General features: G+C 41.6%; 1 protein-coding gene across 1 annotated transcript in view; it reads left to right on the top strand.

Annotated features, from left to right (window-relative positions):
* LOC147891448 (protein phosphatase inhibitor 2-like) overlaps nt 1–22,317 on the top strand; it is a 35,917-nt gene extending 13,600 nt beyond the window's left edge. Inside the window, exons 2-4 of the mRNA XM_087389778.1 lie at nt 3,272–3,387; nt 3,484–3,663; nt 21,532–22,317. Of these exons, the coding sequence (XP_087245904.1) occupies nt 3,272–3,387; nt 3,484–3,663; nt 21,532–21,788 (553 nt within the window). The 3' untranslated portion in view covers nt 21,789–22,317. The remainder of the gene's footprint in view (nt 1–3,271; nt 3,388–3,483; nt 3,664–21,531) is intronic.
* Nucleotides 22,318–27,756: the final 5,439 nt, after the last annotated feature.

Genomic DNA, 27,756 nt, shown 5'->3' with positions numbered 1-27,756 from the left:
AATAAACTGCACCTCCCGCTGAAAGGTGGGAACTAGGAAGAAGAGGGTGAAAGGAGACGGCAGGAAGCGCCCTTGAGGAAAGGAAGAAGGAGAGAAAATGCTCGTGTGGAAAAGCCCGCCAAGAGTGCCACAATCGCGTCACTATTAGAAAGGGGCTCTAACTGAACCTTTGGAAAGGAGAAGCTTGAAGGTGATTCAGTTGAGGAGAAGGAATGGGAGCCCAACCGAGGTGTTTGTACAAGCAAGCTCACAATCAAGGATGGGAAAGGAGTATTCAAGGAACTGCTAATCTGCTTGGGGCTCTTCCTTCAATAACTGAGCTGAGCTTCATGGGACTGGCAAAGTAATCGAAAGGGGCTGGCTGGACGCTTCTTGCCAGTCCCGAAGCAGGAGGATTGGGCAAGATACATAAGGAATCAATCATGCTCAGTACAACAAGGAGGTTGCGGGCTGATTGGAGGGTGGCGAGCATGGCACTGTCGCAGCTATATTTGAGCGGGTTGCACACGAACGGCTGGCAAAGTAATCGAAAGGATTGGCTGGCTGGACGCTTCTCGCCAGTCCCAAGCTTTTTCTTAACTCACTCGTCGGTCCATCTGACTTGGATGTTCGGATGAGCACATCTTGCTAAGCTTAGTGTCCAACTTCTTGAATACTTGTTGCCAAAATTTAGGATCACGACCACTGAAAATTTGAGCTGAGCGCCCTTAAAGGATAAACAATTTCTCCACAAATACTTGTGGTTGTGGAGCCGAGATTGTTTTGTTGGTTGGAATAAACCTGGCCATCTTGGTTAGTCAACCACAACCACCCATATGGTGTCATGTCCATATTTACTTCGCAGCAAACCTACAGTAAAGTCCATGGAAAATGACTTGGCATTGCTGGCACTCAGCAGATCGTTCGACATCAGTCTGCATCTTTGGCCAATAATATCTCTGTTTGAGCAAAGCCAACGTTCGTTGGATACTAGGATGTCTAGGATAAGGGTGTCATGACACTTGAAGAGGACTTTCCTGGAGGTGTGGTATGAAAACTTTACCTTTCGGTACATGAGACCTGGATGCCTTTCTTTCTTGTGTCCTGGACGTCTGGTATGAAACTTTACCTTTTTGGAACAAAAGACCATTCCAAATGGAGTACTGATCTCGAATTCCCTTTCCCTTAAATTTGAATCACTCTTGGTTCATCTGGGCATGCCCCAACCTGGACCTCATGCTCATAGGCTCCTATATGCCTTTAAGGGATAGAAAGAGATCAGTCTGGATCTTTGTGGAACTTACAAAGTTCTGGATCTTAATACATCAGCCACCACATTAGTGGCATCCCTTCTGCATCAGATTTGAGAGTCGAAATCTTGCATAAGCTCAAACCATCTTGCCTTACGACCACGAAGTCTGAAGCAGTACAGAAGTACTTAAGGGATGTGTTATCCACACAGACCCCACTTCTTCAATTCATGGACTGCAACAAATAGCTCTTTTTCATGCATAGGAAATTTGACTTATACTGGAGTGCACTTCTAAGTGATAAAAGCCACAGGTTGAACATCTTTGAACAAGACTGCACCAATAGTAGTGTCATTGGCATTTGGTTTAACCACAAATGGTGTACTTGGTTCCACTATATGCAACAAGAGTGGGGTACTCAGCATGCTTCACTTCCTTCAAGCATGCATCTAGAGCATCTGTCCAAACAACATGTTTGTATTTGATCAGCTATAGGGAGTCCTTTTTCTCCTCCCTTCAAAAGATTGGAGAGAGGTAGCGCAATACACGCATTCTCACGGATGAAGGTCTAGAAAAAGGCTGTCACTTTTGCGACATTATGTAAAATCAGTCACTCAAACCTTGTTAGGGTCAATACAGATACTGTCGACAGGAATAATGTGGCCAAGGTATAATAGCTCTCTTTTGAAGAACTCAACACATAGTCATCTTATAGACTTCTGAACTGAGGAATGTTGCAAATTTCTCAGGTCTTTATAGCAGCCTCCTTTGCAGATGGCTCCCTGGTCTCCGACACAAAATCTTGTATTCCATGAGTCTCCACTCTCTTGCATCTGGGAAACCTTTGTGGTGGCCTCTTGAATGACTTCGTTGATCGTTCTTCTTATATGTTCCTTTTCATCATGTGCTTGATGTTCAAGTGGGTATACCTGACTGGAATAAAATCTAGCTTCTTCTTGATGGGCCAAACCTATCGCCTGAAAGCTACAGTCCATCTTAGGTAAAGTTCCTTCGTCTTCTTGTAAATCTGTGTCCACGTTGATGATATGGTTGTGTTTTGAGTGCATGTTACAATGGTTTGTTTGGGCACACGACTTTTGAAGGCATATTTGATGTGGAGGCTTTGATCAATATGGGCAGTTTTCTTGAGTCCAATAATTCATGTGATGTAAAAATTAAAAAGCAGCCTACTCTTTTGTCTATGATTGTAATCTAGAAAGTACCTTCACCTTATACTTTCTTATTTTAGTGATGTCATAATAGCTAGTCCCCATATGTACGATGCAGCTGATAATTTTCAGACTTTTGGTGAGAATCATGAGGGTAAAACTGTGCTTTTTGATTTGTTTGGGGGCGATTCTGAGCACATTCCTTGCTTCGTCTTTATACATTGCTTTGAGAGAATGTCTCTATTGGAGAGCAGATGCAAAAGACAAATGCCAGCTTTGAAATGGGATTTCAAATTTCTGCAAGATTGATGGTGACAAGGGAACACTTTATTCCCCTGAAGGTAAACTAACAATCTTTGCAAGCAAACTTTGCATCAGCTGATTCCTTGTTGTATTGGATTGATGATAGCAAGTTTTATGAACTGTTAATTTATGTTTGAAGAGGGTTTTGATATTCCTAAGTTCTGAGAACAGCAATACGTGCTGCACTGTCGGGTTCAGTGTGTATACACCCTGATCTTTTCTAGTGGGCCTTTAGCAGAAAGTTATAAATAGCCACTCTGAGTATGGAAAGATACATCAGTACCTTGTTGTTGAAGGGTAGAAGTTGCAATATATCCCGAGGATGTTTGGGTTAATCTGCTTTTGCCATGAAAGAATTCATTATTTTTATGTCATTCTTGCTCAAAGATTTTCCTTTGTTCAATTGAGCCTTAGTTTATTTTTCTGCAAGGAGTTGACGCAAGTTGTATGACAAAAGGTTGCAAACAGGTTCATTGGGAATCATGTGGTTAATGTTAGCTTGCAAGGAATCTTTGATTATAATGCTTGAACATAAAGTGGAAGCATTGGCATTGAATTTTCTGCTTTCAGAAATGCTCGAGTTGTATGGGATGAAACGAATCTGGACTATTTAGAGGCTAACAAGTCACCGAAAAAAAAAATCACAGAGCCGAAGACCCCCTATCATGCTCCAGAAAGTGACGATGGTAAAACAGCTTCTGTAATTAACCTGAAGCCACATCTTTCTATCAAGTTGCTTGTCTTAGCATAATATTGAAGGTAAAGTGTTAATCACTTTGCAGGAACTGTCTCTCCCATCGCAGACGCAGACGTAGCTTCTGTTGACAATGCTGTCCAGGCAGAACAAATCCGAAGTGCTTTGCGTGAGGTTGCTACAACAAGCAGCCACCAAAGAAGGCCAAGAGGTGGAGGCTGGACATCCTCTGAGGATGAGGCAGATGAAATGGATCAAGATTGTGAAGGTTTATTTTCAGCACTAATCTCCTTGAAGCTGAAAATTCTAAAACAATATTTATACAGATATATTTATATACAAGCGAACCCATACAAGTTCACATGATAACTTTGTAACTCTAACTCTGTAACTCTATATTCTTATGGGAGAGAGTGGTTAGACAATCTTTGGAGGGATTTTTTAGAAGGCAAATTGACGGGAAATTCTCTATGTAGGTACTAGATTGTCTGCTTGGGTAATCAAATTGTAGGATATCTCATACATGCTGATCTTTTTGTTGACAAGAGAAATTAGCATCTAGTGTCTTTCTATTGCAATTACACATTTTTTTGGGCAAAGAATGGAACCTTTCTAAATGCTTGAAAAAAAAAAAACCCATACAAAACAGCGGCCCCGAAGGTGCTGAGTATGGAAAAAACCGGATAAAGGCTGAAAGAAGAAAGCAGCCTATTCTAGAGAAACCCAACTCACTGCCTAGGGAACCTCTGGTACAAGGGCTAACAGCCAAGTAGGGGGACTAACAACCAGCGAATCCCTCGCGGAGTGAATGTGTATTAAACTCCTACAGCCCAAGCCTTGCAGAAACATGCGCGCCTCGCAAGAGTCGCCCTAGAGCTCGGGGTCCCACGCTCTTACAAAGAGCGCAGGGTGTAAATGATATCTTGCTAGATAGTGACCAAGGTAGCCAAGGGTGGAACCGGATGCTCACCCATTACCAGACTACATATCACAATTAAATTGAGCAACGAGCCGTTCCAATCAAATGCCTCATTTAAAGTAGCGTTTCCAAATGTTTGCAAATATGTGACATTTTTTCATGGGGGCTCACAAAAAGATGACGAACATGCAAATTGACCCCATCTAGCCTTTTGTGGAAGCGCCCATGTGCACCTTACTCTGTACATATAACTACCATTAGTTCTGCGGAACAGCCTGTCAACACCTCTGTTCATCATTTCTGTTGCTTGCAAATGGCACTACACTATGTGGGACAAGAAAACCAACAACAATCTGTTGTAATTTTGTTTCACTGTCTCATAACTTTAGATCGAGTTGGGTAGGCTTACTTACCCTAGTGTCCCACTTCTTCCACTTCTTTGGTGTTTGTATTAAACAAATAAAATTAGACTTTTTCTTTTTTCCAGTGATCATCACCTTGTTCTTGTCAGTATTTACAATCATACCCGTGTTTTGGCATAAATCTAAGGGAACATTGAGGTGCTTTTGAAGCTGAGCTGCATTTTGGGAAAAAGGTTCACATCCTTTGTGTAGATAAGCAAGAAAACTACATATCCTGCAATCGGAATGCCACCTCCCGTGTCACGGGGGCGTGAAATTCTAAGTACTTTAATGTACTACAAGACTGTGACAACTTTGGTTTTAAAAGTCCAAGTATGGGCTTAATAATGTGTAATTAAACGTGGCATGGTGCCTAGCACATAAGCGTAATTAATCCCTAGGCCCAAAGACATTCCAAGGAATTAAAAGAGTGGTTGTTGGGAAATGATGACGTGGCATTTTTAATGGGCCCCCTAGAGGGCCATGTACCTTCAGTGGCCCCCCTAGAGTTCTAGGTGGCTCTAGTGCCTTTTACATGCTCCTTTGCCATTCTTGGACCTGCCTGGGCCTTCTAAACTTCACGTGTGTGGTTTTCTCTCTCATCTTCTCCCTTTGATGAGATTTTGGACTCCTTCAGCTGAATTCCGTTTTTCTTCATAACTCCTCACCCGTTTGGATTTCTCGACTTCCGTTTGGCCCGATGGCTTCCCCTCTGTCTCCCCTTCGCAGTGATATGCTTTTCCCTTTGTGCGTTTGGTAGAACGGGTAGAGCTGAGCACTTCTTTTGCTGGTCGAATTTGCAAAAATGGCTTTTTCTGGACCTTTTTGCTTCTACAGCCTTCTGGGCCTCTCTTGCAAAGCTACAGCTTTCTGTTGAATTTCGAGTGGTCCCACGCGCTGGTTGACTGGTTTTTCTCAGTTTTGGAGGACTTTCCGGTGATGAAACTTCTCCAAAACCTTCTCAATGCATTCCTCTGTGAAGCACGCTTCTTTTGAGCCCAAGAACTCCCATTTCTTCGCGACATAAGTGCTTCTTTTCACATTTTTCAGTGGAATTCTTGCTGGTCGGCTCTTGTAAATGCTCTTTCTTCATGCCTTTGCACTCCTCTTTGGCTGAGAATGCAATTGGGCATTGGCTACTATGTCCTCTTGGCGATTGAGGACTTGGTCCGAGTTTTCAGGGCTTGGTGAGTTGTGATTTTGCTGCTGCAATTTCTTTTTGCCATAAGCTATTGGTTGGCGTTTGCTGATTTTTATTTTGGAGCTTTGAAAAGCTTTGTGAATGCCATCTGGAAACCACTCAAAGAGAGTGCAGCTGGGGTGCAGTGTGATTGCATCTGGACAGCCAATGGAATTGCACTCGGAAAAGAGAATGCCTTTGGATTGAGCCTATGGGTTAAGTGCACTTATGTGATGATGTTCTATGCTTGAAAGCCTTGCGAAGGCTTAGTGAATTGGGGCTGCGTGCTCAGTTACAGGGAAGGTCTCCCATTCTAGCCTCCATCCCTTTTTCAGTGGTTTTGTTTGTGAACAAATGGGTAAATGCCAAATGGTGATCATGCAATGGTTAATGGTTGTGATATATGCTTTGTGAGCTGTAAATAAGTGTTGAAGTGATTAAAGGTTTAGTTCCATTGCCCTCTGAGTGATCAGAGGCCGGTTTCATCCCGCCTTTTGTCTTGTACATTCCTCTAATTCATGTACGAATAGTCCAAAGAATTGTGGTTTGGTCCAAAGAGGGGGGCAAAGTCCTAAGGATTCAAGGTTGGGCCATTGGTGTGGTCTTTAAAAAAAAGGCTCTATAGACGGGGCATGGGGGCAAATGGAAATGCAAGTGACATGTGGCACTTTCCAAATGCATTGGCCTTACGTGCTTGGAATTGGAGAAGCTTCCATGGATGAAAGTACGTCAAATCGAGGACGGGTTGGAAGGAGGTGATGATGGATTTCCGCATGGGATTGGGACCATGGGCTGGAGTTGAAGGTCACGGGTGTGTTCCAGGCTATGGGCAGCTTCAGCTGAGTTTGCCATCCGTATGAGGTGTGAGGAGCCTGTGGGGTCTAGCTGATGGGGTACACAAGCGGTATAGATTGCCACACAGATGGTACGGTCAACGTATTTGGGTGGATGTAGGGTGTACTCAGGCTGTACGAAGAGTGCACACAGCTTGTACGGACAGCAAGTAAAAGTGTACGGGCAATTCCCGATCAAGCACGTTGCAGCTGATGTGTACGAACAACTCCTTACGTGGCAGCGTAGAGGAGACAGCCCTTTGTGGTGTGTATAAGCTCGAGTATGAACTGAGTTTAAAATGCCTCTGGGTTTGGCTAGAAAGTCTCAATCCAATGCCCAGAGATTGCTCTTGGTTGTGAGTCATTTTGGAAAGCCATTGCAGGCAGAGAAATTCATGATTGATTCTTTCAGTGAGGGATGCTGACTCTCGAGGTTGGTGGTCATGTGCTTGCTTTCATTCAGTTCTTTGGGCAAATCAGTGGTCCATTGGATGCTTGAGGTCGGCAGGGTACTTGTGTGATCCCTCCTGGGGATGCTAGTAACAATTCCAGACTTCATGCTGGCACTGGGGATAGATTTGGATGCCTATTAGAAAGCATGGTGTGAGCTGAGCCCAGCATGAGTATTGCTTGAGGCACTGATGCCTTCCAAGAGTCGGTTATGCATTGAATGCAAGTGGGACTGAATTCCTCTGTGTATCTTTTTGGCAAGGTTCTCCAAATAAAAAAGAATAATGAAAGGGGCGCCAAGGGTTTGGGGCCAATCTGTTGTAGGCCATCTTCTCTTGGTCGTAGTGATGCCCTATGAACCCTGGTATGTACCTTGTAGGCATAGTTATAGGCACTTTAGTGTTTTAGTGCCTTTTATGCCACATAGGACATTTAGTCCTATGTAACACCTAGGACACTTAGTCCTAGGGTCTATCCTTATGTACCTTGTATTTTCATTTTCTTCTGTCTAGTTGATGTGACGGCCTAGCAGCCTCGACTCTTGTACTTGCTCACACACTCACCGTACCTACAATGGTATCAGAGCTCTTGGGATTTGCTCCCTCGCCCTCGGACCTGCATTGCTCCCTGCTCCCAGCTCGGTTTGCATTCCCATCCGTATAGTCCGTACGACTGTACGGACGCCCGTTCAAACAACGGACTGTACGGACGCCCGTTCAAACAACGTACAAGCTGTTCTGCCCGTTGCACTTGCTCCGTACCTACAGTGGTACGTACAAGCTGATCTGCCCGTTGCACTTGCTCCGTACAACAGCACGTGCACCATACAACGGTATGTGCATCATACAAAGGTACCTATGTCGTACCTATAGTACCTACATAGGAACTCCCCCGTTCAAGGTACATGCGCCGTACAGATTCTGTACAAGACGCCTGCTCTCCGCACGATCTTCTGTACAGGTATACCTGCAGATCAGCCGTCAGCACCTTGTACCTGCTTTTTGTACACATGTACCTATAGAACAGCTGACCATACAGCTTGTACTTGCTCCGGGTGTTCCGTACAGTCTCGCACGTGCGAATCTACCTACAGGTTCCATACCTGTTTTGGCATTGGCTGTGAACTAGGTTCTTGGTTCCTGCTTGCTATAACCCTTTTTGGGTCTCATTGCAGTCATCTACAGACATTTGTAGTTTTGGGGCTTTTGCAGGACATTGGCAAATTTGGGGTTTTCAGTTCTTTTCACTTTCTTTGGTTGCAATTTCTTGCAAGACATTGGAGCTTTGCGATTTGGTTTGCAATTTCTGGGTCAGATTGCAGGACATTGAGTCACATTTGCAGGACATTGGGTCAGATTGCAGACATTGGGTCACATTTGCGAAATCTCAGCAAAATTTGGGGCTTTTAATGTATTTGCCCTCTTTTTGGCCTCTTTGCCTAAATTTGGGGCTTTTGCCAGATTTGCTGTTTTTTGCAGTGAACATTGCCTGACATAGTCACATTTGGGTCAAATTTGCATTTGCTCTTTAATTTGGGGTGGAAATTTGCAGGACATTCACTTGCAGACATTTGCTATCATTTTTTGGACAGCCAGCTCTTTGCAGTGATAGCCTTGAGGCTTTTGTGTTTTCAGGTCTTTTCTTTTCAGGGTCTCTCATTTGCAATCGATGGCAACAATCACGATCTATTTGGCATTCTTCGTGAAGATGATAAGTTGGATGGCACCAACTATCCGATGTGGTCTTATCTTATGAAACATATTCTTGTTGCAAGGCATTTTTGGAATATTGTTTCTGGAGTTGATCTAAGGCTAGCCAATGCTACAATGGCTGCCCCTGCTACTGGTCCCTCTGCAGAGGGTACTCCTTCTAATGCTTTATCCCCTCTAGCACCCCTGCTGTTGCTCCTCCAACTCAGGAACAAACAAGATGGGATGCAAGAGATGCAAATGCACATTCCTGTATTGCTTTATCATGCAAGAGAATCATTATTCCACACATCCGGTCTTGCAGGACAGCAAAGGATGCTCGGGACAAATTGGCTTTTCTTTATCAGATTTGCAATGAGGCACGTGTTGCATATTTAAGAAGGCAATTGCAGGAAGTCAGTATGAATGAAGGTGACTCTATGGATGCATACCTGACAAAGGTCAAGGACCTCATGGAACAACTTGCCAATATTGATGAGGTGGTGCCAAATTCTCAGCTTGTCAGTACCACATTGAATGGACTGCCAGATACATATCAAGGGTTTGCTACAACCCTTCGATTAGTGGCCATGGGTAATCCAGACCACTACTCTTTTGATCAGCTAGTCACTTTGCTTCTTTAGGAAGAACAAAGTGGTGCTAATAGACAAGCTATTATTCCTGATCATGCATTTGCTTCATAGTAGACAGGAAAAGGCAAGGCTTCCAAACCTATGGGCAAGCCTAAATATGCGCCTAACAGTGGCAATTCATCCAATGCATCTAAAAATGCAGCAGATTAGTCAAAGAAGAAAAGATGCAACTATGTCGCAAGCCCGGGCATGAAATTTCAGAATGCACGAAGCGCATTGCTTCGGAGAAAAAGAAAGCAGGATTGATAGTTAATGCCTCACATGCAATTGAATCCCACGAGCCAGCAAATGCCTCTCCAGGATGATTGGGCATGGGCTGTCCATTGCTCCTTTGATCCCTCCCAAGTTGATGCATTCTTTACTGCTAATGATGCTCAATCTTGGTATTTTGATAGTGGTGCTTCCTAGCACGTCACATCTTGCAGATAGTTGTTTCATTCCTTAGCTAACGCACCTCGAGGGGGGATTGTCACATGTGCTAATAATGCCTCCTATGCTGTAAAAGGAATTGGAGATGTGCATCTCACATCCATTTCAAGCCATCTTGTCACTCTGACTAATGTTCTTTTTGTGCCCAGAATTGAAGTCAACTTGATTTCAGTTTCAGCAATTGCCACTTCAGGTTTCAGAGTGATTTTTGATGGACACAGATGCCTAGTATATGATCTTCGTGTGACAATGCCATAGTTCTCACTGGCTCTTTGAAAAAGGGGCTTTATCACCTTGATGATCACTCAGCTGCACTCTCTATTGAAGCATTTTCTATTTCAGATTCACAGCTTGCTGAAACTCATCTTTCGCATGAGAGAATGGGTCATCTCAATTATAGAGCTCTTGCCAAGTTACATTCACAGGACATGGCAAATCATGTACCTCAAACTCACACAGTTTCCAAACATGTATGTGAGGGTTGTCTTTTGGGTAAGATGCATCGGTTTCCTTTTCAAAAGAATTATCGAAAACTCTCACAAAGGAAATTGCAGCTAGTGCATAGTGATGTCTGTGGCCCAATGAGGACAAATGCCATTGGGGGGTACAAATATTTCATGACTCTCATTGATGACTTCACAAGATATTGCTGGGTATATGCTTCAAAAGCCAAATCTGAAGTGTTCTCATGCTTTTAGAGGTGGCTGAATATGGTTGAGAATGAATCAGGATGCAAGCTTGTCACCCTCAACACAGATAGGGAGGGAGAGTATATGTCAAAGGAGTTTGATGCATTTTTGGCTTCACGGGGCATTGTTCACTCATGTACTACTCCTTACACTCCTCAGCATAATCCTGTTCTTGAAAGGAAGAACAGGTCCACTATGGAGATGGCCAAATGCATGCTTAAGGCCAAGTCCTTGGCTTGATGCAGTGATGTGTGCCAACTATGTGCTGAATAGATCACCTACAAGGGCATTGAGGACTGTTACACCTTATGAAGCATGGAAAGGCAGGAAGCCTTCACTTTCACACATGAGAGTTTTTGGGTCTCTTGCATATGTTCATGTACCATCTCAGCTGAGACATAAGCTTGATGACAAGGCAATCAAATGCATATTTATTGGTTACAGCCAGGAGAGCAGAGGGTATTGGTTATACCAACCAAATACTACGAAGATTATTGTCAGTAGAGATGTCATCTTTGCTGAACATTTGGCTTCTCCTCTTGTAGCAACATGAGCCTCCTACAGGCCCTCCAACAAGCAATGATCAGCCAGTACCCCATGCTGATTTGCAGGTTTCTCTAGCACAAAATGATCCCACTATTCATGATGCAGTGATTGAAGAAAGATCTGTAATAGACAGTAAAGGCAAGTTTTCTGATGGCTTCTTGACACATTGAGGGACAGCAAACAAGATCAACCTCTCGCTGCCCGGACAAGATCAGGGAATAGACAGATGCATGGTCACTTTCTTGAGTTTGCACTCCTTGCTACAATTTGCAATGAAGAGCCTTTGTGCCATAAAGATGCTTTTGACAGCAAAGAGTGGATGCATGCAATGAGAGCTGAGTTACAATCCATTGCCAAAAATGACACATGGGAATCAGTAGATCTCCCTCCCGGCAAGCATGCCATTGGCACCCGGTGGGTCTACAAATTAAAAAGGAAATCTGATGGCAGCATAGATCGACACAAAGCTCGTCTTGTTGCAAAAGTGTATGCCCAACAACAAGGCATTGACTTTGAGGAGACCTTTGCTCCCACTTCCAGGATTACTACGATTAGATGTGTCATTGCCATTGCAGCTCATCACCATTGGCAAGTGCACCAGCTTGACATCAAGACTGCCTTTCTTCATGGGGATCTGCAGGAAGAAGTTTATGTGACACAACCTCCAGGCTTTGAGGTTGTTGGTTCTGAAAACAAGGTATGCCGGCTTAGAAAAGTCCTTTATGGTTTGAAGAAGGCACCTAGGGCATGGTATGCCGAAATTCATGCACACTTACTATCCCTTGGTTTTCAGAATAGCCCCACAGAGCCCACTCTTTATGTTTGTGGGAGTGGATCTGATTTTTTAGTGCTGATCTTATATGTGGATGACATGCTGATCACGAGTCCCGATACTCAGCATATTGCAGCTTTCAAGGCTGATTTGCAGCTAACTTTTGAAATGTCAGACATGGGACAGCTACACTATTATTTGGGCATTCAGTTTGCTCATGTTGAGGGCATAGTTCAATGAAACGTTTCAGAACGTTGAAGCGTGAAACGTTTTGAAACGTTTCAAGACGTTTAAAAAAAATAGGTGAAGTTTCAAAAAACCAAATTGTATTTTTTTGGTCTAAAAAATATAAAATTTATGCATGCATACATTTGGGATGCCAAAACTGTGCAAAACTAGCTAAAAACATAGAAAAAGACTTGACAGAAAGCCTATAATGGCCAATGGTAGAATAGATTATAGACTCCAGATTAGAAAGCTCAATCAAGCCTTCAACTTTATCAACAAGCCTACAATGGCCAATGCTAGAAATTAGAATAGAGTCTAGATTACAAAGCTCAATTAAGCCTTTAAATTTTAGAAATTAGATTTCAGTTGAGTACAATTTACAAGCTCAAGCCTTAAACTTTATCATATTTCAGTTTTCATAAGTTCAGGAATCACAACCATGGAGTTTGGACATAAATCAAGTTCTCAGTTTCACTCTTGTAAATAGTCTGCTAGTCTATAGACTAGAACCTAGATTACATAACTCAAGAGTGAAGAGTGAAGGCATCAACTTTAAATTTCAAACAAAACTAAAGTTCAAACTTTACTGAAATCTGAAAGAAAGTTAGCAAGTTAATCAGCAAGAATCAAGATCTGTAGGTGCTTGGGCATGTTCTCCTTGGCCCTCAGCCCCCTCCTCCTCCTCCCCATCATCACTATCAGAATCTGTAGAAGTGGATGAATCCTCTTCTGATGATGAGGAGGTCTCCTGTTCTTCTGGAGCAGCTGCTATTAAAGTTGGTTCTGTTCTCCCTACTCGTTTGCCTGCCTGAGATCGTGTGGCACGTGCCAATGATGCCCGCTCCTCAGCAATGAATGCATATGCATCATCATCCTCATGCATAGGATGAAGCATTTCATCCTCAGGGACTTGCACACGTATCTTATCAGGATCCACCTCCTGTGGACCTTCAATGGTCTTCATTCGTCGAATAAGTCGTAGATTGGCATGGACATATACAAGCCTACCATACACCAAATGAATTAACAGTACATACATGTAGGTTGTAGCATAACTATAATTCAAATGCTAATAATGAACTGTGTGCTGAGTGCATATAAAAGAAAATAGATATGCCGAGGCCCGAGTGCTCACACACAAAATTATGAATTACCTGTCAAGTTGTCCGGTGCCTAGTCTATTCCTTTTTTTAGTGTGTATAAGTGAGAACACATTCCAATTCCTTTCACAGGCGCTAGATGAGCAATCTTGTGAAAGGACTCGGAGGGCAATGCACTTCAACTCCGGCGTGCCCCGACCATACTTCTCCCACCAGGTAACAGGCCTCGATTGACCATCACGGAGACATGCACGAGCTGATCCAAACTCCCCAAAGGAGTTCCTAAATGAGAGGAGTTGGTCCTCCAAAGCATCTTGCAATATTGCATCTTGATATGCACGTTCAAGGAAACCTGTCCACCTTGCAGTCAACTCAGCATCATCCGATTGGTCCTCCCTCCTCCATAGAGGATGCAAAATGTGTGCTACTGCATGAATAGGCCTATGGAACCATGTCCATCTTTTTTCCCACAAGGCCATAATCTCTTGCTCTCTGTAGGGTGCAAATGAAATATATTTAGGTTGTTGCAAACCTAGAATCTAGATTCTAGATTCTAAATATAAATGTAACATCATACATGCAATTCCTTAAAGATGCAAATAAGAAAATTAATTGCAGCCAACAGTGAATTGAAAAGTCAAGATTCCTGATTTGCATTTACCTTGTTGCATCAAGCCATGTGCACCCTTTCAATGCCTCTCCAACCTTCTCCATACCATGCCCTTCCAGAATGTGAAGTCGAGCCTTTACTTCTACTAGTTCCAATCGTAGCTCTCTCACTGCCTGCTGCAGATAAAAAATCTGATCCTATTGCCCAAGGATGGGTCGTTTTGAGCCTTCTTGTTGGTAATTCTGTGCATAAGGAGAGTGTGTCATGGCTGCAATTGTAGAGTATCGAGTCTTGATGGAGGTTGAAGGAGTTGAGGGGGACTTGGAGAAGAGGGTAGGCTAGTCCATGATTTGCTTTCCATTGAACCCCTTAGCTGAACCTAACCCCTGCTGATGCTGGAAGAGCCCCATGAGGTCCATGGCTATGTCCTAGAAGCATAGTTACCAGGGAATGAGAATGTTCCGAGAAGGGGAAACGAGAACTAGAACACCACATCTTATGACACATCGTCAGTTCATATGGAAATATACCAAATTATGTAAGAAAACCTCTTTGAGCAGCTCTAAACTTTTCATTTCAGCTTTAGATTCATAATGCTCAAAATTTTCCATTTCGGGCTTTAAACACCGTTTCAGGCTAAATTTGTCCCGAATCTGCCATCTCGTCCCGCGCCATCGTGACGCTTTTCTTTGCTCCACCGTCTCCTCCTTGGCTCCAACCTCTCCTCTCTCTCCTCTCCTTGCTCTCCTCTCCTCTCCTCCTTGCCGTCTCGTCTTCTCCAACCTCACCTCTTCTCCTTGCTCTTCTCTCCTCTCCTCCCCTCCTTGCCGTCTCGTCTTCTCCAACCCCTGCCCTCTCCTGTCCTCTCCCCCTTGGTCTCCTCTCCAACTTCTTCTCTTTGCTCTCCTCTCCTGGCCACTGCAGAAGTGACATTTGAAGCCAATGACTTGGCAGCCTTCTCGGCCAACCACTTAGGACAATCGTTTTCCTAGTGTCTAGCATGCAATCTGATGGCAAAAGAAACATTGGTTTTTGGATTGGTGCCATTTGTGTTCGTTAGGCTATAGGTGACCTCTCGTAATGCCCTCATTTGCTTTCTCATTTGGGGTCTTTTTAGGCTTGTTGGCCTTCTTTACCTAGATGACTGCTGACTATCTTCCTTCTGGTTTTGCATGTCCTCCTACTACATGCCTTTGCCCACGAGTGTTGAGGGTTGCCGCTGCTAGCAAGCCTTGGCACCTAATTCGGAGAGGAGGTCTTATCGGAGAGCAACAAAGAAAGAGAGAACACCGAAATTGTGGATGCTAACTCACCTAGATTAAGGTAAGCTCTTATTATGTATGTATAGTACAAAGGGGTATATACTAGGCCATTGGCCTTTACCCCAACATATGAGCCATATAGCAAGCAAGTGCATGGAAAAAGAAACAATTCAAAATTGTAAATAGTGTTGGATTTATTTAAATATCTTTGCACATGTACAAATTGCACTTTTTTAACTTTTTCCATTTTAGGGTGTATCTAGATACCAATACCAACAACTATCAATGTTTTAAGACGACCATGCACTAGTCCCAATAGTTTGGGTTTCAAATTTTCAATCCGTTTTGGTTTTTAATAAATCAAAAGAAAGTTATGGAGCATGCCCTCAAATGGGTATGCATCACTTTAGCACAACATTGGAGGCCCATTAACCCATGCATAATGATCTCATTTAGGTGTGTCCTTAGGTTGAGGAGAAGCTCACGTAGTGTACTTTAGAATGATTACTTGGTTGCATGTATGTATAGAACAAAATTTTGATGTTTTTGAATAAATTGCTATATCCTATAGTCTTTAGGATGCATGATTCACATGCAACATAGCACTTGTAATGCTTTAACGGTCTCGTTCCAAATACTTATTTCATAAGTTTTTGCTCTCATGTTCAAGTTTGGAATGTGTACTATAACTTGAAGGCAAAGTTTGCCGAATTCCGTTGAGCAATGCATGTCCAGACCTCTGATGAATTGCTTTAACTTGTCTTCAGACACTTTCAACTGTTGTGCCAGTGTGATGGCCCTATTACTGTAGGACAACACAGGTGAGCATTTCTGGGATAGACGAGAAAACTCATCCTCCTGATTAAGCATATACAGGGGAGGCAAAACATGTGACTTACAATCGGACACAAACGTAAACGTATTCCAAATAAATTAGGTTACTTTTGTGACAAGGTCAGTATGGCTAATGGCGCAATGTTGCCACCAAGTAACTGCCTCACCGGTGAGATGAGGGGCTTCAAGGTGGACTTTGTCTCGCTCATCCTAAATTCGTACAGGAGAGAAATGTGCGACAAATTGATGAATGAATTGTAAAATAGCCGAGTGACCGTCGTATTTTGTGAAGTTCGGAGTGGATCGGGTGAGTGGAGTGACTTTAGCTGGTGTAGAGGCTGGTTGTGTGAAAGCCGACACACTTAAGCTAGCGTAACATAGTGGCTAACATTTGTTGGTGCTGAAGTAGCATGGCCTCTCGGTCAAGTCTGTGCTGCTGTCTGTTTGAGCGAGCTCGGTGCGTCAAAGTGCCCCCTCATTCTTGTGTTCCTCTTGCATCAGCAAGAGCACTTTTTCAAAATCTGAGACTCCCTTGGATTCTTGAGTCTTTTCTACCTCTTTTCTTCCAGCTGCTTGTTAGTTTGGTCCAGCTGTCTTTTGTTTCTTCCAGCCAGCATGAGGTTCCTTCTAGGTGGGTCAAGAGGAGTCAATTCTGCTCCATAAGCTTCTCCATAATTTCTCAAGTGCTTTGCGTAAGCATAGGTTTTTGGCAGTCTTTTTCTTCTTGGAAGTTGTTTACTCTGTGAACTCTTCTCTGCTTCCCGGTCCATGGCACTTGGATGTGTGATCTTTCCTTTCCTCAACACAACCATGCACTCACGATAGTCAAGCCATGTAAACATGCAATGGTTAATGATCGTGTAATCACAGCAAGAACTTCTTTAACCCTTCAGCTAGTTGTCTTCAATTATACACCACAGAGAGGGGAGAGAGAGATAAGGGTAAAGAGATGCGCGAGTCCACAACCGATTGGGTCCCTGAGTATTTGCTTTAATCTTGGAGAACTGAAATAGAACTGAATGACACTCTTTGGGAGAGCAAAGGATGCAACTCTGAAGAGACATTGTGAACACCAGAACAGACCCAAAGGCCTGAGAATCAGCTCCAATCAATGACCAAGACCTCAATGCTGTCCACTCCATTGATGTAGACCACTCTACGAGGCTAGTCCTGTCCATGGGCATGCAGGGTTACTGCGTCAGTGAGAGAGATGAACTGAGATGTGAATGGACTGAGAGAGCTGAGAGATGGGCCTGCGAACTGAGAGATGAACTGAGTGAAACCGAGAGATAAAGTGCTGAGTTGTAAACTGAAATAGAACTGTTGAACAGACTACCAAACCTCAACCTTGCTGCTGTTCAACCCTGCTGCTTTGCTGCCTGGAGGTGCTGCCACAAATCGTGATCCGCTGGAGGGGATTCGGGGCTGCATCTGGACCTGAACTGGCGCAGCAAACAGGCTGCAGCTGTAGGCTGGAGGATGGCTGGTACTGAATGAAGAAGAAGGGGCTGGAGAGCCCCCTTATATAGGCTGCTAGGTGGCCGACTGGCTGTCTGACCTGCAGTCTTGGTTGACTGACCTGCTGGTCGGGTCAACTGATCCTGTTTGGTCAGGTCTAATGACCTGACCTGGTCAGCCCTAGTGGCCGGCCATAGGTGAACCAGCTGGCCATTCATTTGGCTGCTGGAAAAATGGCAGCCCTAAGGCTGGCCATTTGGCCTACACTAAGCGTAATTGTTCCTAACTAATCTAGGCTTACTTCTAACTAGCCTAGCTAGTTCTCCAATGGGTACTAAAGGGCTTTGGCTGACCCTAAGGCTTGGAGACTGACGTACATAGCTCATGCTTGACTCGTCCCTAGACTGGGGCTTACAATGGGGCCACGGTGTACTATAAAAGGCTGCCTGTAGGGATCCACTAATACACCTTAGTGCAAGGGTGCATGTGACACCCTTGGCTTATACGGTGATGTGGATCCTATCGTATGTTCATCTTCTCGTTGTCATGTTGACTTTTACATGATGTTGAGTCTAGTGTGTCACAATGCACCCTAGTGCAGGGGTGCATGTAACCCCCTTGGCTTATGCGATGACCCGTTTGCTTGAGATAGAATGAGGGGTGTCGGTAATGCTTGAGTTAAGGTGTGATTCATGAGCTTGGGTATGTAGCCAATGGATAGATTACCACCATTTTGATACAACTTAGACATTGCAACCCTGCGCTTATAGAAACAAGAGAGGGATCTGACCAGGCGAAATCTCTTAAAAGTGCACCCCTCTTGATCTCGAATAGAGCTTGCAATAAAGTATAGGTTATATATATCACTTTCCACAAATCACAAAGGATGGTTTCATTTCAAGTTTATAAATAGCTTTAAACATAGTTGACATATGCATAGAGAATTGCCTTGGTTTAGATAAGAGCTTCATTGTATAGGTTGAGGATGAAGATGTGGCAAGGCATTGTCCATGTAGACTCGAGGACATGCTTGGTACAGATGGATTGAGGACCGTTGGATTTTCCTCCTAATACAAAATTAGAGGGCAGTTCCGTTGCACGTTGTAGGAGGTATTTAATGATGTGCCTTGTTTCATCATACCGACATCCAAGATGCATGACCAGCTTTTTTTCCAAGAGAGATAGAGCGTTTGTTGAGGTTATGTAATATACCGTGTTGGATGCCATACAGAGGCTCATTACCTTTTCGATTAGGATGAGGACAAAGTAATGGGCCATCGACATATGCAGGTAGATGTTAATCTCCAACATGGATGTTGTAATAGAAAACATACCTTATATTTATATAAAATATTGCCAAAGTTTATTGAGCTAGTTTTTTAAAATTCACAATATTGACAAAACGAAGGATGATTTATATTTTTTCTTTTTCAAATTTTGAAAGAAAAGATGTAAATCTTGGCACTTCTTAATGAAACTCACATGTTAAAATAATCCATGGTCCCCAATAGGAGTAACCATGGCTTAATCATGATTGGAAGATGGTAGGTTAAGGTAATTAAATGGTGGATCTAATAGGTCTAGGGTTTAGGAATGGTCTAACCCAAAATATTGTTTTTTCACTTGTTTAATAAACATTTTTAAGATTGGATTTATTCTAGTCTTATGAAGGTATACATGATCTAACCCAAAGATGGCGATGCCGAAGGTTGAGACAAGGCTAACTCAACATGAATATTGGCCGTGGTTAAGGTGCGGTCCAACTATGGGTTCGGGGGTTAGAGTGCGGAGTAACAAGGGTTGGCCACAACTTAAGGTTGAGGGTTGAGTTCGAGATCTTGTGAAAAAAATTATTTTCAAAAGGCAAGGCTATAACTGAAAAAGTAGACCTTTCATGGAAAGCATGGTATTAGGCGCATCTCTTATAATTGAATTGGATGCTAAAGATAGTGGCTTATAAATACCTTATTAATACATGTCAAGAGCTCATTATTGGAGACATCTTCGAAGCTAAGGATCTGGTGGCTAGCGAGTAGTAGCTTGGTGGAATGGGCTTGATATCCTTGGCGGTCTAGACCTGAGGCTTTGGGGTAGTTTGAGGTAGTGAACTGATGGTTGGGAGGTGAGCTCGCTAGCACATCCTACGGGCTTGGTTATCATGTTTAAATGCTCTTTGTTGTGGCTTGACGTAAGGCGATTACCCCATGGATGGGACAGTATGATGTATCAGAGCCAACCTTGATGTTGTTCTTTGAATCTTTAATTAGTCAAGCTTTTGAGACGTTTCGATTCTTCCTAAAAGTTGTAGTTTGTGATCTATAGCTGTGTTCAGGAGTACATATTCCAATGTAAAGGCAATTACCCCATGTATGGGACAGTATCAGAGCCAACCTTGATGTTATTCTTTGAATCTTTCATTACTAAGGCTTTCAAGGCATTCTTATTCTACTAGTACATAAAGCACAACCCCATGTATGAGACAATATCAGAGCCAACCATGATGTTATTCTTTGAATCTTTCATTACTAAGGCTTTCAAAGCATTCTTATTCTACTAGTACATAAAGCACAATCAAGTGCTGTGAGGAATGAGAGTAAACTTCAGCAAACTGTTATCCAAAAGTATGAAAGTATAGCTCATGTAGTGAGCTAAGCTTCAAATCCTAGAAAACCCTAAATCTGACCCCATATTAAATCATAGGACGACACGTGGCAAATGGTGCACAAAGTTTTATTGCAGCACATGCTAGAGGACCCTAGATACGTTAGCCTAATTAATATACATTTCAGAACTGACCCTTAGACAATCAGATACGGGACCTTGACCATTGATTACGTAAGTCTCCTCCCTAGTGACCAAAGTAACCTAATGTTTGACTCACAATTACAACCATGAGGCTTCATTCCCCCCAATATAATAGTTGTAATGATTAAAAGAAAGAAAAGGAAATTGTAACTTAATCCTGAGTAATTGATACTACTGCTGCTCGGATCCCCCTGTTCAGGATCAAGTTGTCATGACGGCTGGAATAGTTAAGATACTTGCTGAATTTCTCTCTTTGTAAAAATATTTGCAGAAATGCCTTCAGATGGTTAAGACACCACCAGATGTTACCTTTTCACAGATGAAGTAATGGAGAGAAGTAACAATGAACATGTAGAACTGGGAGACTCCATACTCCATCAAATTAGGGGTATTGATATTATACCAATATGGATGCTTAATAAAGACACGTGGGACATATATAACGTTTTATATGTTGTAGGTCCTAAAAAGAATCTTTTGTCTGTTAGTGTTAATTACTAAGCAGAATAAGTAGGTAGAATTTGATGAAGGGGAATGTCTCCCATGACACAATGCTGATGATTTCAAGATCATAGCTAGAGGTTAAAGAAGAAGGCTTGTCCAAATTAATATCTTCTATTGCAGACTTTAAGACCTATCTCTCTCAAATCATCAGGAAAGATCCTGTGGCATTATTGCAGCTTACAAGGGTAAACGCACACAGTTTAGCTTTTTAACCAAATTTCATTGCTTTAGTTGTGCCTTTCCCTTGCATCCAGAAAAGCAAACTTGTCAATGACACCATATGTATCTGATCATAATTCTTCAAGTATTGTTTGGGTACCTAAATAATGCAATGCTTGTCTTGTCATGTCTTATGGTTCTATATCGAGTACTTTTTAAATTGTAGGTATCCCACCTTCATAGCCATCTGTAAGCTTTGGTGTGCAGTATACACCAACCTGGATCTATGTTATTGCTTTATAAGAGAGACATGTTTTGTTCTCATGTCTAGCAGCTGCCTACATGTCAGTTCTTGGGACATACAGAGATCAAATTTTGGGCTGTTTGCATCTTATGTTTGTATTGCTGGGGGGGTGAATGACATGGTCTGTCCTGTTCAAAGTGGGAAATCGCCTCCGACGTTGAATGCTTTGTTATATTCCTCAAGAAAACAGTGTACAAGTGTTTTTGTAGATTGCATGATAACTTCCATTAGATACATCATCAAAATTTCTTATGAGGCATCACACATTCAACAGGCTTTCTGTGGCAATTCTAACAGTGGTGATGCTGTCAGGTTTGGAATCAAATGGTCATGCTTTGACCTTTCATGAGCATAGAAAAGCACATTATGATGAATTTCATAAGGTAAAGGCGCACCGTTGCAGTGAATCGAATGCTATAGAGGAGGAAGAGGATACTCAGATGCAAAACTCTGCCCAAGGCAGCCAAGATCATGAGGGTTCTTTAGCAGGTGACATGGGTGCATTTGGCCTTCAGGAAAACTCATTGAGCTTTAGTAAATGTCAGGACAATCCATTCTTCTGTGAATGAGTGTGTATTTATAAAAGGTTCTGGTGCACATGGTTCCAATGCTTTACTCCTAAGAAGATACATACTTCTTTGGTTCTGTCAAGTATTCAGCATATGTTGGGGAAAGGTAAACGTTTATTTTCCTATAATTTCGGCATTTTTAATTTCCAAAAAATCTCTTCTTTCTAAAAGTCTCTCTTTAAGAGAGAGATGCCTTCATTGGATGCAGTCCAGTGTGTGTCACACAAGGTCCATGTTATGTTTATACTGTAGCATCTTTAAGCTAGGAAGGTGGACCAGGGCTGATATGCTGATGGTAACCATATGGTCAATAAATTTGTGGAACTGGCCAAAATGAGGTGTTGTTTAGTCTATCATGGTGTTCTGCCTTGTTGCAGGTTTTTGATTCCAATTCAGGACAGCCTGTCATCATGAAACAGAGTCCAAGGTCATCAAAAGAAAAACCATGCATGCATGTCAAACACAAGGTCTTAGCTTCCTTGCGGCGTTTCCGAACATTTAAAGAATTTAATAAAATGCTTTGTACCCACACACAATCACCCAAAAAAAATATATGTGATTCCTCTGTGTTTCTATTTCTCCCCTCTTTACATACTAACACTCCTATAGTTTTTCCTTTCCATCTTATATTACTCCCTCTTTTGTCGACTTTGTTATTGACTTTCACTTGTCACAATTGGCATCAAGGCCGTCTGTTCTGTCTGTGTAGCCTTCTATTTAGCCTGAGAGGTGGTGAGTTGATGACAGTATATTAAGTCAAGGCTTTAAAAACTCAGTGGAGACCTTTCATCAAATATTGGTCTACAGATTGCAGATTGTAAGACAGCAGTACAAAGCTGACAGTCACATGATCCCAAGCACTTGTGGACTGGAAATCTGACCTATTTGAGCTCTGAGAGATTTGCTTTGTACACTGGAATGAAAACATTTTCTCTCACCTTTACTCAGTATTTTAAAGTTCTTGGACATCACCTTAATGGACAGATGCCTTAGGAGTCAATGCTCGGTTGTATGTACTTCTGATGCTATTGCTTGACAAACTAGTCGTCAGTTTTAAATGTGTCATCAGTTCAGCTTAGCTAGGGCAGGTTCTCTATTCTTGGACATGTAAAATTTTTTGGCCTACAAGGTGGTATTACCATGTCATCTAGGGTTGTCAAAGCCTTAGCTTGTAACACCCGTATGTATCTTTTGCACACGGGGAGAGATCATATACTCTCACATGTATCTTTCACACACATATAAATGATGTCCCTCAGTTCAATCAATGAAACCTTTTGTTTATGCATTATAAAGGATCCTGTGTTTCATATGAGGATGAAGTGCATTGAAGTGCTATTTTTCTTTATGAGAGAAAAGGTCGTGGCACAGGGAGTTGATCGCATCTTTTGACCCCAAATGGACTCGCAATTAATATCTCTACGAAGCTCTTGGGTGGCAAGAAGACTGAACAACGAACGGAGAACCTTGGGTTAAAAGGTAAGTGATATTTTTGGACCGAGTAGTGTTTTCTTTTAAATAGTGACATCATTTAGTATAGTGGGTTTGTAAACCTTATTGACTTTCAACATGGCATACATCGTGTTTGGTTTGGAAAACATTATTGTATCACGAAGGTCTAGACTTGTTGTGTCTTTTGGTATATCTTATATTATGCCTCTTTCTTTGATTGCCAAAGAAGATTGGCTAGTTCACTTCTTTTGCATTCATCATCTCTTCAGCATTAGGTTTTGAATCTCTAGTCAAAGAGTTATATGTAAGCTACTTGATGTCCACTTAAATACATATGAATTATATGTCTTAACCTAATTATACCATATCACCCTTTAAATGTTATATATAGCAACCAAATTATATGGGTGGCATGAATATAGATAGGATAGACGAATTAAAACTCAAAAACATCATTGGCCCAAGCAACAAGTGGAGAATCTATGATAAACTGATACTATAGCCTAAAAGTGGAATAGCACTTTTCTATGGAATACTAGCTTCATTCTAGGTGTAGAGTAAGATTATGAGGTGCTTTAATGTTTTAGACATAAATTTGGCTAGGATCTCATAGGGAAGGACTTAGTGATATCAACTAGCATTAGTATTATGCAATTGTAACCATACCATCTTCAATGGTTTTAGACTCAACTCTACATTGATAACTATAATAGCTAGTGACAATACTTCAAAAAATAATGTTTTTGAACTTCATCCTATGCAACCCTTGATCCTTCACTAAATGATGAAAGTATTATTATTTTCAACATAAGGATCCTTCAATTGGAGATGGTTGCATGACCCTCTAGCTAATCACTATGTTGTATATCATATTTACTTTGGAAATTAAGCTATTTGGGAGTTCACATGGATTGCATAGCTGATATAGGTTTTTTTGCAAATCTATTATTGGCATATCACCAACGTTTCTCACATGATTCAAACTTTACATCATAGCAATTGTAGCTCGCATTGATTTATCTCGACTTTATTTTGCTTTGAAATTAAATCATTTGTTGCTTCCTCTTATAAATTCTGGATCTCACTTAAGGGCATGGGGCTAAGCCCTAACCCTAACCCTAAGGGTTCTGTATAGTTAGCTATCTTGTATACACTCTCATTCAATCCTCCAAAAATGGCGCCACTTGTGCTCTATCTCTTGCGAGGGAGTCCAAGCCCTTGCTCTTGTCAAGGCACAAGTCCTTGCTTCGCTAATGTGTAAGTCCTCTTCTGGCATTATCTTCATATTTTTGCTCTACCCTCTACTCCAATTTATTTAGTTTTGGCTATCTTTATTGGAGTGTTGGTCTGTTCATTTCTGAGCGTCTTTTAAGGCTTTGTGAAAGATTTTACCACCTTGGTCCTTAGTTGTTTCTAAAAGAGCAGTTTCACATGTCTCTAATTTTCTCTCCAAGGTAGATTTGGCAACTTTGAGAAGTAAATGACTCGGGTGTGTGTGTGCGTGTGTGTGAGTGAGAGCGAGAGAGAGAGGAATTTCACTTTTAAAAAAAGTGTGTGTGACACAAAGATTACTACATCAGTAGAGTGTTGTGTGACTACATCGCTTGACAACACACGCAACCAATAGGTGCTGAGCAGGTAAAATAGATAGGCTACACAATGATGAATTATAGACTTCAACAACAAAAGATACAGTCAACATGATAGTAGAATAACGACTCAAGGGAAAGCAACGGTTGTGCAAATTGTCGCGACTCAACTTTGGCGCAACATAGAAGCAACAAAAGAACATTGCACACAAGCAACAAGCTACAACAAATAATGAAATTGCAAAAGCAAACACAGGCATAATGCAAACAATAATAAAGTCAAAGCAAGCTTCTTCAACAAGTGACCACCATGGCAAGCAAAGTCAAATGAAGAAGAGCATCAATGCATGGGCTAGTGGCAATGGCAAAACAACTATCCAAGTATCAAAATGTCGACAGGTTCCTTGTCTTTAATAGTTGATGTCATCGTTTTCTAGAATCCTCATGTGCCTTCTTGCATGGACCTAGGCCATGTGGCGTATTGCCTCATGTAGTAGATAGGTTTAGATAGGATAGCCTTGGTCAAGCTTAGGCCACATGGCCAAATTTCCACATCATCACAAGCACAATTAGGTAACACATGGCAAGCCACTATAGTGCAACATCATCATGCTACCACTTCGACAGCCATGTCAGCAACTAAATTAGCAATTGCCTTGTTATCACATTCCATGTCAGCATGCCTAGTTGTAAGAGCCATGCCATTATGTAACATCATCATGCCATTTTCATCATGTTATGTCATCATATGCCACCTAAGCACATAGTGCCACACAAGTACACTTTTGTAAGCAACATGTTCTTTTATCATGACTTGGTTCATAGAATTCTTCAGTACTCCAATGACAGTGTAGCTACTCACACTCTTTCTTGGATGAATATATTTTATATTATTTCAAGATTATAAGCTTTTATGAATTTGCATTCTTACATATCCATTTGAATATATATTCTCTTTAAATAGTCAATGAATGAATGTATTTTGCATTCTTACACAACTTTAAAACTTATGATTTTTTTTTGCAACTTTATAAGTATGGTGCGTGATAAGAAATGGTCATACATGACATAACTTTTGTAAGTATGGTGCACGCTATGATATGGTCATACGTAGTGCATGCTTCAGTCTCCTTTGTACAAGGTAAATTTTGTGGACATAAGTTTACTACTGGTGGTTCTACTCGCATTAAGTAACATTCCTTAGGGATTAGCATGGATGTTGAATCTTGTTCATGCCCTCCATCCGAATTGTTTCCCCTATGCTAGTCATATCTAGAAAAAGGAAAGAGAGTGGTGACTCCTCCTTTAATAAGGACTAATGGTAGTTGTCAATGTTATCACAAAAAGATACTTTCATCTTTGTGAGCTCAAATTGATTCTAGTGACGTATAACCACTAGAAAAAATTTATGGATGTATTATATTGTCCATACTTGATGCAAATTAATGGTTGGATCCAAGACTTTAGATCTATCTTGTCAAAATAGGAGTTAGCAACTCACATACCTTTGAGACATCTTATGCATTTTCAATTGTATTTCAAGGCTTTGAGGCGTTCTTACTATAACCATGCTCTATAATATGTTGATGGATGTTTAGCCATGGACACAACAAATAACCATCATCTCATGATAATTGAGCATATAGGTTACCATCCATGCCTTGTCAAATTGTTGGGAGTCTTCGACAAAGCATAGTATTATAGTTGCACCTTTAGCCCCTACTTTCATATAGCCCCTAGATCACCATATCATAAATACATAGGGTAAGACCTTAACCCTAACCTGAAGGTGTCCATGTTATATTAATCTTTATGTTCAATTCAACATAGTGTACAGTTCGCTGTCGTGTGCACTCCACTCTCCCCTAGATCCTCCAACATAAGTATCTTGCAAGATCCATTTCTATACTTAAATATGTCCACTATTGGATTGCTATTTACTCATGTATCACTTCAATATAAAACATAAAAACATCTAACAAAAATGCTATAGAGGCTTATACAACAAATGCAATGCTTGAAACCAATCCAGTTGGGCTTTGTTACCACTCTCTTTTGATCAATACACTTGATAAATACATAAGTTGCTACACTTTTTGTCTAAATGGACATACACTCAAATCGTATGGTTAAAAAAAGAAGCATAATTAGTCTTATCAATACATTTAACAAAAGAAATGATTTTCTAATATTTTTTTGTATAGTTGAACATGCAGTTGTTAGCTCAAATCATACAACTAACAAGAGACACCATGGAATGTATTTTCTATATCAAAAGTGTTTTTCACAACAACTAGCATAAGGGAAAAACTATTCAGTTGGGTGTGACAACCCTTGTAAGGCCTCCGCCTCCATACAAATCAAAGGCCCAAAACTTATAGGCTTGACCTCTCCCCTTTTAAAATAGACAAATGGCAACTAGATGGAAAAGTGGAGCGCTGGCACAAAGATTCTTACTCCTACTTTTTCTACATACATACATACATACGTACGTACGTATGTACACCAATAAAAAAAAAGTATCCTCTTATATTACATGAGATACTCTACATCTACATCATCATGCACACAATGAAATTAGAAACACTATATCAAAAATTTTCAACCAATCATAAGACAAACTCATGTGAACGTAGGGGGTGTGTGGAGAGAGAGAAAGAGAGAGAGAGAGAGAGAGAGAGAGAGAGAGAGAGAGAGAGAGAGAGAGAGAGAGAGAGAGAGAGAGAGAGAGTTGTTGCATGCGTGCACACACACACACATACACACTAAGTCAGAGAGACAAGTGGCACATCCACGAATGAGAACACACATATGTGCACATGCATGAGCATGTGTGGATGCATATACATGCATACACAATCCCACACATGTGCACATGTATTGTACTTCACAAATGCATGTACCAAAGGCAACCTTTATTAAAAACT

The sequence above is a fragment of the Dipteris shenzhenensis genome, chromosome 18, assembly GCF_047967505.1.
Source record: "Dipteris shenzhenensis isolate YYH24624 ecotype China chromosome 18, Dip_SZ_1.0, whole genome shotgun sequence".
Classification (NCBI taxonomy): domain Eukaryota; kingdom Viridiplantae; phylum Streptophyta; class Polypodiopsida; order Gleicheniales; family Dipteridaceae; genus Dipteris; species Dipteris shenzhenensis.
The sequence above is the reverse complement of the archived record's forward strand: the minus strand, read 5'-3'. Positions and strand labels throughout refer to the sequence as shown.